A 16,993-nucleotide genomic window follows, 5' to 3' on the forward strand; every position below is an offset into this window, starting at 1 on the left:
TGCAGTCCAGCACATCTGGTGGGCACCAGATTCAGGAAGGCTGGGTAACCCTACCAGTGGAAGCCTATGTGTAACGGGTGGCCCATACAGATATGTTTGGACAAACCCTAACTGATGTATGGAGCCTGCATAGCCCCACAAGTGAAATGCAATTTTCTCAGCCTTGAGCACAGATTTCTCGTGAGTCCCCAAGGGAGGTTAGCATCACCACTGAACAATGGCCTCCCGATATCAATGTTTTCCTCAGTCCTTTCTAGAAGAGGAACCCAGCAATCTAGATGCTCTTCCCCCACCCCCACTAGTAGCAAGAAAACACAGGCAGTTCAGTTTCCCTGCCATATCCTAGTTATTGGTTGCAGTTCAAGCGTGTCTTGCCCCCACACCCTACCCAGTTTTCCAGCACGAGATAGGGACACAGCACTGAAATGGAGCCACCTCCACAGAACTATGATTTTATTATTTAGGGAAGGGGGATGAACCCTATAGTATTTACATTAGCAACCCTAACTGTACACTTCAATTATTTGTACCAAAGGAAGAGCCAGCATCACATCAATAGTTAAGAAAACATCTTGTTCCCCCAAAGGATTAAATCAGCAGATCTCTCCCCACCCCTGATCTCTTGCTAAAGCTGGGCTTCTCGAGGGGAAAAGTAGGACTGCCACTTCTTCCGCTGGCAAGGATCCAGCACATCCTACAGCTGCCTGTCAGGCAGAAAGTCAAGTTGAATTTCTGTATGGCATGCAACTATTCAAGGCACTGGAGCCCTACAAGCAAAAGGGGGGGACAATCATACCTGGCTGGGCTCCCCTAGAAACAACCTCATTATCTATTGCAGGAGGGAAGAGTAAATGGAAGAGTCAGCTGTGTGGAAGTTAATATTAACAGACTAGGGCCCCGAGCCTACAATTACAGGCTCAGGTTTGGACAGCAGTGGTATCTATTAATTGCCTGAGACGTGAAGGGTGTGTTCAGCGGTGCAAAGGTGCAGAGATAAAAGTCTGCATCTTCCATGCCTGCAGCTTCACTACAGGTGCCACGTCAATCAGACTGACTCCTTTTCCATTTATCATTTACCACAGGATCAGGCAAATTGCGGCCCTCTAAATGTTTTGGCCTACAACTCCCATCAGCCCGAGCCAGCATTGAGGGACAACAGTAGTTGTAGGCTAAAATGTCTGGAGGACCACAAGTTGCCCAGCCATGTCTTAATGCTGCACACAGCTCAACACTCAACCCAGGTGGGCAATCCAGGCGGTGGGCTGCATCTCTCAATTAGGCATCCTTCCCCTGTGCTTCTCTGGGCATTTTCTTGCTTCAAATACTTCTAAATCACTGAGGGTTGGCCATTGGCCATGCTGACTGTGAATGATGGGAGCTGTAGTCCAACACTTCTGGAGGAAACCAGGTTGGGTAAGGCTGCTCTAAATGCTTCCAGTTCAGACAGCAATGCTGGTCTTCCTTTGACTCCACCATTTGTTCCAGCCCCTCCCTTAGGATGGCACAGCTATGGATAAACAATCTTGAGCAAATATATGTATATTTTTAAAAAATAAATTAAAATGCAGACATGCCAAATACATCATCTCCAGAGGTGAAACAACTGGTTCTTTGTGGACAGCAGATTGACTCAAAGATTAACTGGTTGTGGTGATGAAGCAGAAGCTGAACTCATGTATTGAGCTCCCTAAAGGAGCTGGTTCCTCCATAATCTTTGATCCTTCTAAAGTTTAACACTTCCCTGCTGCTTACATTTAATTACTAGTGGAGGAGCACTCCCAACCACCCCCAAGTCTGTCCCACCTTGGGGGGCAGAGTATTTTTCTGGAAGTCACCGGAGATTTGGAGAGCATATCCCAAATTCTTTATTCACTACTGCTTTCTACTTTGTCTCAGTTAATGGGTTCTCCATATGAAAGAGATCTTGCATAGGAAGTCATTGTAGGCTATTCTGTGCACTTGGGTTGCAGTCTAATACCTCAGGGTTAGAGGTACTGTACGGGCTGGAGTGAGGGAGCAGGTGCCAACGTTTTGGTCTGTAGAACTCCTGTACCTTTAATGGTTTCACGACAAGCAAAAATATAGCAGGCGATGGTTTTCCCAGTGATAGGAAAGGCTTCACCTGCTAGATAGTTGCCTGCCATGGAACCCTGGCAGAAAATATTTGGCAAACGCTGACAGGAGAACAATACACGTTCAAGCTGTTCTATTCGGTGGAGGGGGCTTATGGAAGACATTGTACAGTGGGCAATGGCCCTCTCTTCAAACCTTCTTTCAGCACTGTAGAGTGGATAGCTAGACTTCTGCGGTTACTTCTCTGGAATAGAGAGATTCAGGAAGGTACTTGCCCCGCCCTTAAGAGTTGGCAATGCAACATTTGAGAGCAAAAGCTTCTCTGTTTGCCTCTTCTTTCAGTCAATTTCTTGACTGGATCTGTTTGTTCCATGCATCTAAAGTGATCAGATGATGTAGTTTTTTCCTAGCTGGTTTGGTTGGTGTACAGCCAGGGTCAAAGGGAGTGTCCCATTCCCTATGTTTGGAAGCATCACTCCCCTCTTTGCAGTCACCTATGGCTCACGAAGGAAGACACTGTCTACCTAAGAGAGAAGCCAGGAAGTCCAGAGCTTCCTCGAACACCCTTCAGTGCTCGAATAACGACAGCAAGCAACATACCAAGGGAGTTGCGATAGGTAAGGTCTTTGCTGTTTGGACCTTATTTTCATGTAGCTCTCCACTTTGCCTTGGGTATAAGGAGCAGAACTTGACCAAGCAGGGTTGAGCATTAGGTGGAAATTGTCAAATGCTGCTCTCTTGTATACATGGAGGGAACATCTCTTTTCACTTAACTGGGCTAGAGCCAAATGGCTCACAAGGGACACTCGACGGAAGCAAGGCTGTGTTGGATCAATCCATGTATTTAAGAGGCTGGAACTGATCCCCTGCTGTCTGCTTAGCATTGTGGGTGGCAAACACAGTGGATGCGACTAAAGTGCCAGGCTGACATTACACAGATTTAAGAGAACCACATCCTATTTATGTTAAAAAAAACATTCCAAGAAAGGGTTTAGGGATTGGCAAGGACAAGAGGCCACTAAAGGGCTGGACGGCAATGGCCAAGGTTTCCAGAGGCGACGAAAAGGAGGGGCCCCATTTTCGGAACCGCATCTCTTCATAAGCCAGGCCATAACCATGGTCAAGTCCCGATTAACACCTCATTGTGCAAAGCTCGGCTAAGTCGGTAAAGCGCATCAGTCTCCGCGCACCCCAGCGAAGGAGACTTAGCATCGCTATGAAGCGGAAGGTGTAACCCAGAGGGCTTTTCACGTCTTTAAATTAGAACATCCTTCAGCAGTGGTCAAATAAACATACACACACACACACACACACACACACATCAAAATAAACAGTGCCTTCACCCCTCCCCAAGCCGCTCCCCCCGATTCCCTTATCAGAAAAATCTCTTTCCCAAGGAACATTATAAAAAAAGTACTTTCCAAAAGGACCCAGCATGAAAATCCCCATTATGAGCAGGCATCAGGCTTGGCTGTGTGTAGAAAAATGAAGGCTTCTGAGGCAGAAAGGCAGCGCCCTATCGGCAGGAAGGCCAGGCGCTATTGGGAGACATCAAGGCAGCATCCCTGCCCCAGCCCAGTAGCACACGGACCAGGTGCTGACGGGCTGAGAGGAGCGGGAGGCGGGGGCTTTTTTCTTTTTGTCGTTTTCTATGAAAATAATTGCAGCATGGACTGATGGCTCAGCAGGCCACACCCATCCACGGTGCTCAGCACCTTGTGGGCTGCCTCTCGGAGCATCCCGGCAGGGCCAAGTCACTGGATCAGCAGGCTGAGCTTGGAGAAATGGCCGTCGCCACCAAGTGGTTCAAACGTGGCTATCCTGGTTTGAGGAGGAGCATTTCCAGTGACGCCAGTGACCTCTGTTGGGTCCTTTGCCCCTGGTTCCACTGTGCAATCTGGAGCACTGAGGCTGGAGTAAGCAACTTGCCAGAGAACGGACGAGATCCACAGTGGATGCAACACTGCAGAGTCCACGGATGTAGGGAGCATGATGGCAATTAACATGGCTATGGGTTTCTGTAGCAATCCTACCACTTCATTAAACAATAACATTAAAATAATAATAAAAAAAACATTTTCCTTGGGCCAGAACAGTGCAGGAGGCGCTGGGTTCTGGCCTGTAGAGACTGGAAGGGTACTTATACAGAGTCCAGGGAAAAGCTATTTGGATGATCCTTTCTTTCCCAATTCTATGAGTATAGCAAAGACAAGATTTCGGACTCCTCTCTTTCCTGTGTGCCAAACAGCCAGGGACTGACCTGCACACTGTATGAACAAGGTTCAATTGCACCGCGGGAAGTGTGCTTATACCCATGCTCCTGGATCAGGGTTATGATGAACACACACTTATTGTAGAGGGAGGGAAGCACTCAGCTGGCTTGCTAAGTGAGCTTGCCATCCCCTAAGCAGTGCCTAGCATAGGTCTCATGCAGGAACCCTGCATAACCAAGTCTGTTGCACCCTCAGGCTTTAATTCAAAGTTGCACCCACACCCAGCCCCTATTGTCACAGGGGGCCAGAGCAGTGCCCTCCAGAAAATGGGCCCCATTCCTGGTTTGCCTCCTCAAGCTAAAACCTACAGTTCTCAGTGCCCCCTAGTGGCAGCCATCTTCAAGCACACAGAACACCGCCCGCCCCTCCCCCCCGCTCCGCTGCATTGTCAAATATGCAAACATCTGCACAGTAATGCATTTCCAGAGGCCCCGGCATGTGGCTGCTGCTGAGGATCCCCCAGCCCAACTTTGATAGGTAAGGGAAAAAAATATTCCAGACACGCAGCAGTTCCAGACTGGGCAACAAAGCATGAAAATCCCTGAAGACTTGGAGGTGATCAAGTTTGTGTTTCGGTTTCTGTCTGTTTTACAATGATCCAAAGTGCATCTGTTCAAGTAGGTCCGCCTCCTGGGACCTGCCGTTCCCCTGGTGCCGGGACAGCAGGCTGGTTCTCATTTGGCACTACATACGGTGGATCCAGCTCCCTGGGCCGGGCTGGGCTGAAGGAGACAACATTCCTCGCTGCGGTTTGAGAGCAATCCTGGCTCCTGGACTGGCCAAAGCACAAGAGAAAGAGTCTGGTGCCGCGCGGCGTCAGATTGAGGTTTCATCGCTCCTGCTCAGTGATCAAACACAAAGCGAGACGGGACAGGGGGAAACACAAACACATGAGCATGGCCATGAGCAGGTTTGAGCAAAGCACCCCCCCTGGGGCTCACGTGTTAATGGAGGAAATTAAAAAACAGAAATCTGGGCGGTTGAAGAGAGCGGTGAAAGAACGAGAGACAGAAAAGGGAGGAGGAGAGGAGGAGGAGAGGGTGGGTTAGTGCCAGAGAGCTGAGGAAGAAGTTAGAATAGGACAGCGCCCCCCCCTCATTCCCTCTGCCTCCCCTGCACAATTCCACCCAAGACAGTATTTTGCCCCGAACCCTTAGCGTCGGGGTGGAACGCTGGGGGGAGCCCCCAGTATTTGAGCAACAAGAGCCCCTTGTCCAGAGGAAACGATGCCTCTTCTCAAGTACTTCAGCCTCATAAAACGCGTCCTTCTCCCAAGCAACGACTGGGCTGTAGGGGAACAGGCGCCCATGCCCCCACCCCCTTGGAAATCTCCTCCCACCCTCCAGGGGCAACAAAGGGGCAGAGCAGGGGCTTTCAGAGTCAAAGCCAAATCAGGTTCTGGGGGCTACAGAAGAAGTGGCGCTTAGACTCCCGTCCAGAAGCCACAGGAGGAGCAAGTCCAAGAGTGGAAAAGGTGAAGGCAAAGGAAGGAAGAGGTGGCTAGCAAGCCACAGGGAAAACAAGTCCCTGCATAAGCATGCAGGGACTTCATAGCACAAGCTACACGGAACCTAAGGAGTTGTTCAGTCATGACAGACAGAGAAACATTTTTTGAGAGGCACAGCTTGCGGGGTGAGGTGGAGTGGGGTGCGAGAGACAGCAACATACCAGCCCAGACGGGTTTGAGGTGCCAGGCCTGGAGCAGACGAGGGAGCCCTACAGAAGCTCCGGGCTCACGCGTACGGGCTGCCGAGCGCAGCCGACCCAGGGGAAGGCTCAGCCATACTCACTCGGAGCCCGAAGAGTCCTCGTCCACTGTGCCAGTCTTTATGCTCATGGTGATCGGCGTCAAGCCGTTGAGCTGCTCCTGTAGCGTCTGGCGGGGGCGCGGTGCCCCGCCCCCGCGGCTGCCGTCACTGCCCGAAGAGCCGTGTGATGACACCATCCCTGAGCGGCAGCTGGAGAGCTTGTTATGGATGCGCTGGATGCTGTTCTTCTCGCTGATGGGCGGCAAGCACTTCTTCTTTAGGATGCCTGAGGGCAGAATATTCGGAGTCAAGAGAAAACAGCCCCCGCCGCTGGTCCTCAACCAAGGATGCTTAAGATGGTGCCCAAGAAAGATTGGGATTAGGGCATGGGGGAAATGGGGTCTTTAACCCTTTGCCCCCTCTATAGTCTTGATTGGAATCAGCAGCAGCAGCCTGCCAATTCAGCTATTCACAATTTTGCCTTTCTGGAGTTGGATACTGATGAGTTTAAGCAGGGCTCAGTTTGCTCTACACTTGAAAGAGAAAATTAATAACATAAGAAAGGCCATACTGGGTCAGACCAAAGGCCATTATCCTGTACAGCATTCTATTCATGGGAAGTCCAGAGGCAGAACATCCATGTTCCCCAGCAACTGGTAAATAGAGGCATACTGCCTTTGACACTGGAAGTTGTGTGAGTGTGTATAAAAGTTGAATTCTGTTACCTGTATAATAAATTATGCCAATCAAGAAAATATGCATATTTTTGTTTTGTATAAACAGTTTTGCAAACTTGTTCTGCACTAACATTTTTGAACACTTGTTCTGCACAAACATTTTTGCACACTTGTTCGGCATCATTTTTATTTTATTTTTCCGCTGCCAGTCAAGCAGAGAAGCAAGGAGCAATGCAGTACACTGAAGCCTGACCTCTGGAGTGGGACCCTGTTCACCCCCATGAGAATTCACCGGATACTAGATACATACTTCTACTCCAGTCTCTGAGCTGGGATTCTTGGGATGCTACATTTGGTATCTAATAGTAAAAGAATTTGCACTCCGTAGCAGGATGCAATTCAGTCTTCTGTGAGAGACGAAGGCGCACGGGGCCCCTTCTACAGTTGCCTGGGGGAGAGGGGAGCAGGAGAGCGAGGGGTGGGGCCTCTGAGAGTGGAACCTCCTTACCTTTCTGGGGCTGAGCAGTGGGGTGAGGCAGTGAGCCCAAGAGGCTCTCCCTGGTCTGTGTCTCCCCGTTCTCTCTGGGCACCTCCTCTGTTGGACCCAGCCGGTCATTCTTGCCGACCGGCTCCACACGCAGCTTCTCCGAACCAGCATGCCCATCACTCTCGCTAGCAGTGGTCACAAAGTCACCCGGCCAATAAGGTTTGCCAGGGCCAGAGAGGTTGTCTGCTGGGGAGAAGAGAGGAAAGGGACATTGGTTTGAACACCAGACGCTAAGCCTGATCTGCACTCCCTACCTCTACAGGCACAGATACTTAGCAAGTGATGCCTCCCCTCCACCCACCCCACCTCCATCCTATCTCCATATCTGGAAAAGCTTCATCTGGTAGATTTCTGCTTGTAAGGCATAGGAGCACAGCCAGATATCACCCCTGGGACTGGGAGGTGGCCTGGTAATCCCGTGGAACTGTTTTTCCAAGCAGGAAATTGGATTGGAATTGTTCTCAGAGTTTCAGGAGGACCAATGGAACAAGTTGTAGAGCTGGAGTCCAAGGGAAAAGGTCTACTCAGTGTTGGCAGTTTGACTATGGGACGCTCTCCCTAGGGAGACTGAACCGGCACCTACCTTGCTGTCATTTTGGTGCCAGGTAACCTTTTTTTTTAAAAAAAAAAAATCTTCCACACTTTTTAATCTCCTCTTTTTGGGTCTATGCCCATACAATAAATGATGATGGTTGATGCTTAATCTCCTCTTTACATTGCATTTATGCTGCTTGGCATTTGCTTTTAATTGCACTGACTGCTTTTACACAGATATTTTACATTGCAATGTTTTAACGTTCTTGTTTTAGTGATTTTGCTTTACTTTGTTTTATTATCATTTTAACTTTTTGGAAGTTCCCCTGAGAACCTGTGGAAGGTCAGGGTAGCAATCAAAGCAAGGGGTAAAGGCCAATAACAACATCCAGTGGTCCTGCGATTACTTTTTGGAGCAATCCCATGAGCGCAAACATGCAGAAAAGGAATTGGTTTTCCACATAACATTTCTAAGGGATGACCCTGTCAGCAAGATCCTACATTCCTGTCAAGTCTTGCTCATGGACCTGAACCCAGAAAACATTACACATGAATGATGTCTGTCCCCGTATTTCTACAGGCAGTAGGCGCTCACAGAATCACATCACCCTATGAGTGCTTTGTAAGAGGGCCTGATTAATTACTACAGTATGCACCAGCCTTCCCCAACCTGGTGCTGTCTAGATGTGTTAGACTACAATTCCCAGAATCCCCCAGGCGGCAATGCTATGTATACATAGGAAGTGCAAGCATAGCTGAACAGGCCCAAACCAAGGATTCTAAAACCTCATTATTTGGGGTGCAGCAGGTTGACAGAACCTCAATATGTTGAGAGTCATAACTCTGATCTGGAGTGGGCTCCATCCCACCCCACCTGCCCAGAATTAGAGACTTCAGATGTTCCTGGAGGTGCCAAAGGCCACTCCTCACATTACCCTTTGGAGTGCTCTGTGCTAGCAGTTTCTCATTGTTGGGGCACAGCAAATTCTCCCAGCAGGGCTCCCTGGCAAATTCTTCATCCTCCTCACTGTCAGAGGAGTGGGTTGAAGCATAGGAACCACTCTGGTCATCCTCCAAGGAGAGGTCACTGTCCGAGTCTGTGTCACGTTCTGTGGCCAGGAGAGAACAAGAAAGGATGTTTCTTCACTTTCTTGTACTGTTGATCAAAAGACATCATGAAGCTATTCTGTTTTTCCCTCTTTAATGTGTTTGTTTGTGGTAGGAGAGAAAAATGCAAGAAAGGGTGAGAAAATATGGGACCAGGTACAAATCAAAGGCTTGTTACCTGGACCCCTGTGCAATTCCATTAATGAGGGAGGATGATTGCACCATAAAAGCTTCGTCTGGAAGCATACATACTGCTTGGTGGGGCTGTCAGTCCAAGGACCATCCCTACTACATTCATTCTTCAGAATACAAGAAGAGCCAAGCTGGATCAGACCAAGGGTCCATCTAATCCAGCATTCTCTTCACACAGTGGCCAACCAGCTGTCGACCAGGGAACCACAAGCAGGACACAGTGCAATGTTCCACCCATGTTCCCCAGCAACTGGTGCACATAGGCTTATTGTCTCAGATACTGGGGATAGCACAAAGCCATCAGAACTATTAGCCATTGATTGCCTTCTCCTCCAGGAATTTATCCAATCCCCTTTTAAAGCCATCCAAATTAGTGGCCATTACTACACTTTGTACTAGCAAATTCCATCTTTAACTATGTGCATCTTGCACCCCCACTTCAGAGATCATATTAGAATGAAGAAGATCTAGGAATGTAAAATAGATGTCTGGCTAGGAGTGGAGGCATCATGAAACCTTGTTTTAATCCCAAGTGTACAATGGTCCTGATGGGTAATTTTGGACCAGTCCTCACAAACTGAGCCAGGTGATATTAGCATGTGATGAAACAGTTCTTTCGTGGACCTGCTTCTCCACAGGCTCAGCTTGGAACAACCCACATTTCCTGTGCTTTTGTCAATCACACAGCTGCTTCAGCAAGTGCCAGACTTCGTTCAGAATCGATTCCGACCTCATAGTCACTACATCAGGTTCATTGAATGAAGTGGCCCTGACAGATTTATGGATGGATGTATTTCTAGTTCTGTCTCAGTTTCTTTGGAACAAGCCACATGTGAGGCGGGAGACCTGTGATTGGATCACCTGAGCATTTAATAAATGACAACAGAAGCACAGAATGGGATAAGCAGCAGCACTGGGGGAGATGGCGCATAATGCTTCCCTTCCACATCATTCCACTCAAGCCATTGTTAGTCACAAGAGGGCATGGAGCAATGTAAGTTTACATAAGGGGCGCACAACTTTTCCGGTTCCAAGTTGATGCTAGCTTGGAGGCCAGGGGTTGCATGTACACACAAACATCCCAGAAATCCTTCTCTTCACTCCCTCCCACAGCAATCTTCATACAGATCACTCTTTCTAGCAAGATATCTATGTGAGGACCCCCAGGGGAGAGAATTTGGCAGTGGTGGCAGGGGAGTCAGGGCTGTAATTGAGGCTGGGGGTGTGTACATGCATTCCCCCATGGGGTGTGAGTTGTGCACCCCTGGTTTAGATATTCTACTTGTATTTTTCCCCTGAGGAGCTCATAGTGCTTTTTTGGGGTGGGGGGATGACAATTTGATATGGAAACAGTGAGGGTGGAGAGATTTACACACCCCTTTCCCCAGCACTACTGCACTCATTAAATCCAGAGCTTCCTGGGCCCATTTTAAAGCTAAATCAACAAAAAACTGACTAGCAGATCCACAACATGGTGTGGTTTGACCCATTGTCGTATTACAGGCTAATGTTCAAAGGCCATTTTGAGCACAGTTGAATGCAGAGGTGCAGTTCTGTCCAGAACCGGCCCAGTTCTCCTCTCCTCACCATTGTTCTGATCCTTATCTTCCAAAAAGAGTGCGCTGGGGTCCGTAGGCCCAATGTGCACCTGACTGTTGTTCAAGCCAGATTCCTCCCTGTAAAGGGAAAGTAGAAATGTTGATAGCAGCCCATAACTCCAGAGTTTCTGCCGCAAAAAGGGGCAAGTCTTAGAGCTCCAGCACACCAGCGTCATAGCCCACTGTCATGGTGTGTTGCATACAAAGGACTCAGATGACACCGTCCATGTCCTGCCCTGATCTCGCCTCTCCCCCCCGCCACTTTGCGAGGTTTCCAAGTGCAGGGAAGGAATGTTTTTTCCAGCAATGCACTCAACCCTCTACGTGTATTTTTATCCCGATGTTCTGAGAGCGGGTGGCATTGCTGATGAAAGGGAGGGGGCGTGCCAGGGCAAGGTGTCCCTGCAAACAACTAATAGATTTGTAAGGGGAGGTACAAATGAGATCTGCGGGGTGGAGGAAAACAGCAATTCCGAGTCGAGGTGTGAAGATGAATGAAACGTAAGGCTTTCAAACGCTAAGTAAACGGAGAGGGGGTAATACAAGGGCAAATGTTCAGGTGTGATGGAGCTTTTACACAAGGGAAGGAAGTGTCCATATGTTCTTTGCACACAATGTTGATGTGACTTTTAGGCATGTTCACCTTGGAGGCAAGGTGAACATCTCTTCTAAGAGAGACTTGCATCAATTGTTTGATACAGAACATTACAGAAAGGGATAAGGATTACAGAGGCATGCCTCTGTTCAGGTCAGTGACAAGATTTCTGCCAGGCGTTGGTCCTAAAAAGGTGTTCTCAAGGTGGCCAACTTTTATTCTGACTCCACTAATCCAGGAGGAGCGTGTTCTGATCTCCCCTGAATGATCAATATCCAGAAATATCCTAAAACTATCATGTTTTGTACAGCTGTGGTTTAAGAATGAGCAAGAGAGAGAGAGAGAGGCAAACCTCAAAGTGGGAAAGAGGTAAGCCTCAAAATGGTACTGAAATGATAACTTTAATAAGACAGTAAAATGCCTAATATGTTTCAGTGGAAACCCTTCCTTAAGAGTACAAAAATTCAATTTATTGAGTAATTCTAGTAAAACAATATCCCTCAACTGTGGCAATGAAATGCTAATGAACACACCAGGTCTCATAGTCCAGCTGCTCTCCACCAGGATAATCCCCGTGCCCCCAATTCTCACATGTGCAATGATAACATTTCAGTGTTAATAAAACTAAAAGAAAGAAAAAAGGAAAGGAAAAAGAAGAGAAGAGCCAGAGAAGAGAAGAGCCAGAGAATGGAAGAAGAGGGTTCGCATGAAGGGCAGTGTGAGATCTGCCCATAAAAAGGTTTGTGCTTCTTTAATGAATCACAACATAGGAACGTAGGAAGCTGCCTTATACTGAGTCAGATCTTTGGTCCACCTGGCCCAGTACTGTCAACACTGCCCGGCAGCAGCGGCTCTCCGGGGTTTCAAGCAGCAGTTTTCCCTGCCCTACCTGGAGATGCTTGGATTTGAACTTGGGACCTTCTGCATGCAAAGCAGGTGCCGTACCACTGAACCATGCCCCTTCTCAAGCTTTCATACATGGAAGCTGAATATATTCAGTGTAGACCTCATGCAATTATCAGTAACAGACCCTATGAAGAGTGTGGGTTTCCCTCTTAGATGCCCATAAAAGGAGCCTCAAACCCAAATAAAGAGGTAAAAGGAATTCTACTTTGAAAACCACGCAGCAGAACCCTATTTCTTAGGCAGGCAGATATGTCCATTAGCTTGCAGTGGGCACTGGATTATTTCACGCACAACTTCCACCCGGCCCTGACATTAGAATTACCTGAGCACAAAGGGGATGTAGCTGTGCTGACTCTTGCCTGAGCGGACAGTGCTGTGCAAGGAACCAGTAGAGTCTCCAAAAGGCGTGTGGTACAGCTGCCCATCCACGTATGTGCTGTTGCAGTTATAAGCCTGGTGGAATCATTGTGGTTAAAGAGAAAGCACAGGAACAATCTCCCCTCCTCCATCTCTTTTCCTCCTTTGCCAGGTTTGTATCATGGGCGATCACAGGGCCAGCTTACAGAACTTTGGATCCCTCTGAGCACATACACAGCCACCACCATTATTAACAAAACTCCTCTTCACTGAAAGAGAACAATTTATCCCTGCCCTGCTATTCTCTGAGCTGAAAAGCCCAGAAGATAGTCTGGAGGCAAGATGCAGGGTGGTGTATGCGTGTATTCTGCTCTGGGCAACCATGGAATGTGGTATTGGGTGCATCCTATGCATCTCAGCTTTCGGGGAAAGACTCAAGTTTCCAGCCTTACGGCTATGAAGATAGGTGTGAAAGAGTGTGCATAATGCCTGGTGAAATTAGGGGAGGAGGTTGTGTGGGATTTCCAGTGGTGTGGCAGGGCTTCAGGGCTTTACATGATTTCTTGCTCCTTCCATACGACTAGCAATACTAGAGGCATTTGCTGAATTGCAATTATCTACAATAGCTGGCCAAATTCAGCTTTTCTTGGCCCAAAATATGAGCTACACTTGGGGCAGAATGTTGATTCTTTGGGGTGCAAAGCCCACTGGCCATTTGCACTGGCGGCCCTCACTAATACATCTGCTGGGTTGCTGCTTCCTCAAACTCTCACCGCTGTCAACGTAGATTTGGTGGTAAGTGTGGGGTCTGCGCTGTGCTTCTTGCCGCAGCTGGATCTGAGAGCTTTCCTCACTTCTTTGCATAAAATGACACACAGAAGGAAAATTAAGGGTCCCTGTGGAAGAAACCAAGGAGAACATAAGCCTTGAATGGGGATCCCATGAGTCCCAGACTGTATCCAGGATGCCATCAACAGCATCAAGGGGAAGCCCATAACTCAATTTGTAGGCTGTTTTCCACCTACATTCCCATGTAGTGATGGTGCTCCCTACACATTTCTACCCCTCTACCCATATACAGAGTAATGGTTTCCTTTAAAAAAAACATGAAAAAGTGCCTTCTCCAAAGATTGCATATAATCTGATGGGATTTCATCAGGCAGACATGGGGGTGAATCAATTATTATGGAACCAATTGCTGCTTTTATCTGATAATATATATTAATAGGTTTGGTGCTATCTTGCTCCAATAGACATAGACATAAGAGAAAAGATACAGAAGTCATGAAAAAAAACCGCTGACATCTTTTTTGCATACTCATTTCTGTTATAAGCTACAGAGCAAACTTTAGGGCAAAGGCCATATTACAAACTAACATCATCCTAATGATGTAAGAATATAATAAAAAGTTTTATCACAGGATTTGCCAATCCAGTGTGAAATTTATCAGCTTCCAGAATATTGGGAGTATTAGTAAAAATCAACATTCTAATTAATTCTACGATGGTGGTAATGGAAATCCTGCCGCTCTGTGGAACTCTTGTAGCTGCTTTGACCCAGTGATTATCCACCATCTCAAGAATACAAGAGACCTGTTGGATCAGGTCCATCTAGGCCACCATCTTGTTTCCCCTAGTAGTCAATCAGATGTTTCAGAAAAGCCCACAAGCAGGTCACGAAGGCAATTGGCCTCCTGCAGCTGTTTCCTTCCCCATTACTACCACCAACACATATTCTCCATTGGCATACTGCCTCTGAATATGGAGGTTCCATTTAGCCACCATGGCTAATATCTGTTGACAAACTTAGCCTCTAATCCTCCTTTAATTTAACCATGGCAACAACAGCTTGGCTTTAAATTGTGCTGACATTTTGCATTCATGTCCTACTTAGGTTTCCCCACAGGCAGCTTGGCTGGCCACTGTGTGAACAGAATCCTGGACTTGATAGACCCTTCCTCTAATCCAACTTGGCTCTTATGTTCTTAAGACTTCCAGCATGCTGATACACAAATAGCAGCACAGAGTTTTACCATGCTCAAAAAGCCACATAAAACCCTCCAAACTGAATTTGGGCCTGGGTCTCCCTCAATTCATAGTACTCTATGAGATTGAAGTAAACGAGTGCCCGGGGAAAAGGAAAGGAAAATGGTGAAAACTAAATGGGGGGATTTGGCAATCCTAGTGATGGATCGCTGCAGGGGATGGGGGAGAGGGTGGAATCTAGCAATACCATTGGACAAACGTGACGAATCTCAGGAGATCCTCCACCACCTCCCATGCTCAGCACCTCCCTTGTGCCCACCATACCTGGAGGCAGTTGAAGCCAGCAAAGAGGTAGTGGAAGAGAATGGCGTCACTGTTCACAGACAGCAGGGCCAGCAGCCAGGTGACACTGATCAGCAGCAGGGAGACGAAGCCTGAACGGAGGCCGGAGCTGCAATAGGGAAGGAGCACAGTCAGTGTGGCCTCTCCTGCAAAGGACCCCAAAGGACAGATGTAGTCATAGACATAGAGGCCCATGCCAGGCTCTGGACTTGGGGCATGTCCTCAGCTTAGGGGTTTCATGAGAGGCAGCCCTGGCTTTACCATATTACTCAGTTTGGGCTTTGTAGGAGGGATCCTGCAATACCCCCAAGAATGCCAGAAGCTTCAAGGGCTGGGATGTATCGGCAGCAGGTAGCAGACAGCAATGGAAAACTTGACCTAGCAGAGAGCAGTGGGAGGTGGAATGGTCGCAAAAGGATTGCGCTGGGAGGGATGCACAAGACTTTATAACACAGAGAAAGCAGCGTGAAGAAGACTGTGGTGGGGATGGCAAAGCAGTGGAAAAGCACACAGGAGCAGCAGCAGTGGAGATGAGGAGGACTGTGGAAACAAGTGTCAGGACAGTGCAGGGGACACAGCAGGACAGTGAAGTGCTCCCAGAAAGGGCCAGACGTGCAGTAGAACATGAGCAACGTCAGACTCACACTGTTCCCTTCTTCTCAAACCCCTGTTGCTGAGCAGCACAAGTGGCCTTGGTTGCCAGGACATAGAGGAAGACACTCATCTGCGAGAGGAGAGAGAGAGAGAGAGAGAGAAGGTGAGCACCGGCCCTCTTCCCGGGCAGCCCATGGTCCCCCACCCCAAACCTGGGACATTTCCATGCCCTCAGAGCCAGGACCAGCCCTATTCCTTTGGATTGCTGCCTCTTTCCTGGCCTTGCAAGGATGAAGCTCTCGTCCTGCTGGGGGAAATCTGGAGGTTCCTGCTGGAGCAGGGGGGGGAGGGGAGTGCTTCGTCCCAGTTCCACAGATGCAACCAGTTCAATGTGATTCTTTTCTTTTCCATGCAACTCCAAAAGAATTTGGATGAGGCTGAGAAGTTCAGAACCACACCGTCTCTGCGCCCAGAGCGGAGGCAAAACAAAGGATGGAAGTGAGGAGGCTGGGTTATCATGCCCACCTGTTCCAATCACTGCTCTTTTTCTCACATTATCTATTAGCCTTACTGGGGGCGGGCATATGTCTGACCACTTGGTGCTCTTGCCTTTCCTTCCCAGAGTCTCTTGTTTTGCTACTCACTGCAACAGCAAAGGCAATGGGTCCAGCGAAGCTCCAAATCAGTGTATCATAGATGGAGAGCCAACAGAAGTCTGGGTTCCCATAGCCTTCAGGGTCCAGGCCGACAGCGAGTCCTAAGGAAGGGTGCCACGCAGAACCATCAGTAGAAGGAAGGGGAAGCAAGTCTCTTTTGTAACTTCGCCTAGTCACTCAGCAGACCATCACTCAGACAGCAGCTCATGGCTGGAATAGCAGGGGCCGGGACTAAAAGGTACAAATAATGCTAGGCTTGAAGCCCAGTCTATCCCAGCCACGGTCTCTGTTTCAGGTTGGGCTTGTCTGGCTTGACTTAACTCTCAGCTGCCCACTACAGAGCAAACAGGACACAGAGACACTTGCTGCCATCTTCCGGATGCCAAACTAAGGCTCTGCAAAGGAACGTCTAGCCCTCAAGAGTGGTCACGATGGCCGTGACCTAGGCTATATCATATTTGCTGCAAGCCCCACCTGTGATGAATGCTGGCACACCCCAGCCAACCATGTAGTAGAAGCGCATGGGGCCGTAGTTGATGTCGCGCACCTCACTCAGCATGCGGTAAATGTGCAGTGCTTCTAGCAGTGCCCAGGCAAAGGTGCACATGTACAGAAAGTGCAGCAAGATCGCAATGACGGTGCAGGCAAACTGGCATGGGAAGAGAAGGAGGAAGGGGGTTAGGGAGTGCAAAAACACCCAAGAGAAGAACGATAAATGTTGCATCTGTAGACACAGCTGGATGGCTATTTGCCCTAATCCTCTATCTAGTCCTGCAGCTCCAGTGACAACTTCTGCTGCAGCCTAAAG

The 16,993-nt window shown here is 48.5% G+C and overlaps 1 protein-coding gene across 1 annotated transcript in view; it reads right to left on the minus strand.

The window, feature by feature from the left end:
- Window positions 1-438: 438 nt before the first annotated feature.
- The window catches only part of CELSR2 (cadherin EGF LAG seven-pass G-type receptor 2), a 106,980-nt gene continuing 90,425 nt past the window's right edge, over window positions 439-16,993 (minus strand). The window contains exons 25-35 of the mRNA XM_063140690.1: window positions 16,660-16,834; window positions 16,174-16,286; window positions 15,580-15,659; window positions 14,918-15,044; window positions 13,381-13,503; window positions 12,573-12,703; window positions 10,739-10,827; window positions 8,788-8,961; window positions 7,280-7,504; window positions 6,137-6,380; window positions 439-5,121 (exon numbers count right to left, since the gene is read on the minus strand). Of these exons, the coding sequence (XP_062996760.1) occupies window positions 5,031-5,121; window positions 6,137-6,380; window positions 7,280-7,504; window positions 8,788-8,961; window positions 10,739-10,827; window positions 12,573-12,703; window positions 13,381-13,503; window positions 14,918-15,044; window positions 15,580-15,659; window positions 16,174-16,286; window positions 16,660-16,834 (1,572 nt within the window). The 3' untranslated portion in view covers window positions 439-5,030. The remainder of the gene's footprint in view (window positions 5,122-6,136; window positions 6,381-7,279; window positions 7,505-8,787; window positions 8,962-10,738; window positions 10,828-12,572; window positions 12,704-13,380; window positions 13,504-14,917; window positions 15,045-15,579; window positions 15,660-16,173; window positions 16,287-16,659; window positions 16,835-16,993) is intronic.

Source organism: Elgaria multicarinata, chromosome 1 (genome assembly GCF_023053635.1).
Source record: "Elgaria multicarinata webbii isolate HBS135686 ecotype San Diego chromosome 1, rElgMul1.1.pri, whole genome shotgun sequence".
In the NCBI taxonomy this organism is placed as follows: Eukaryota; Metazoa; Chordata; class Lepidosauria; order Squamata; family Anguidae; genus Elgaria; species Elgaria multicarinata.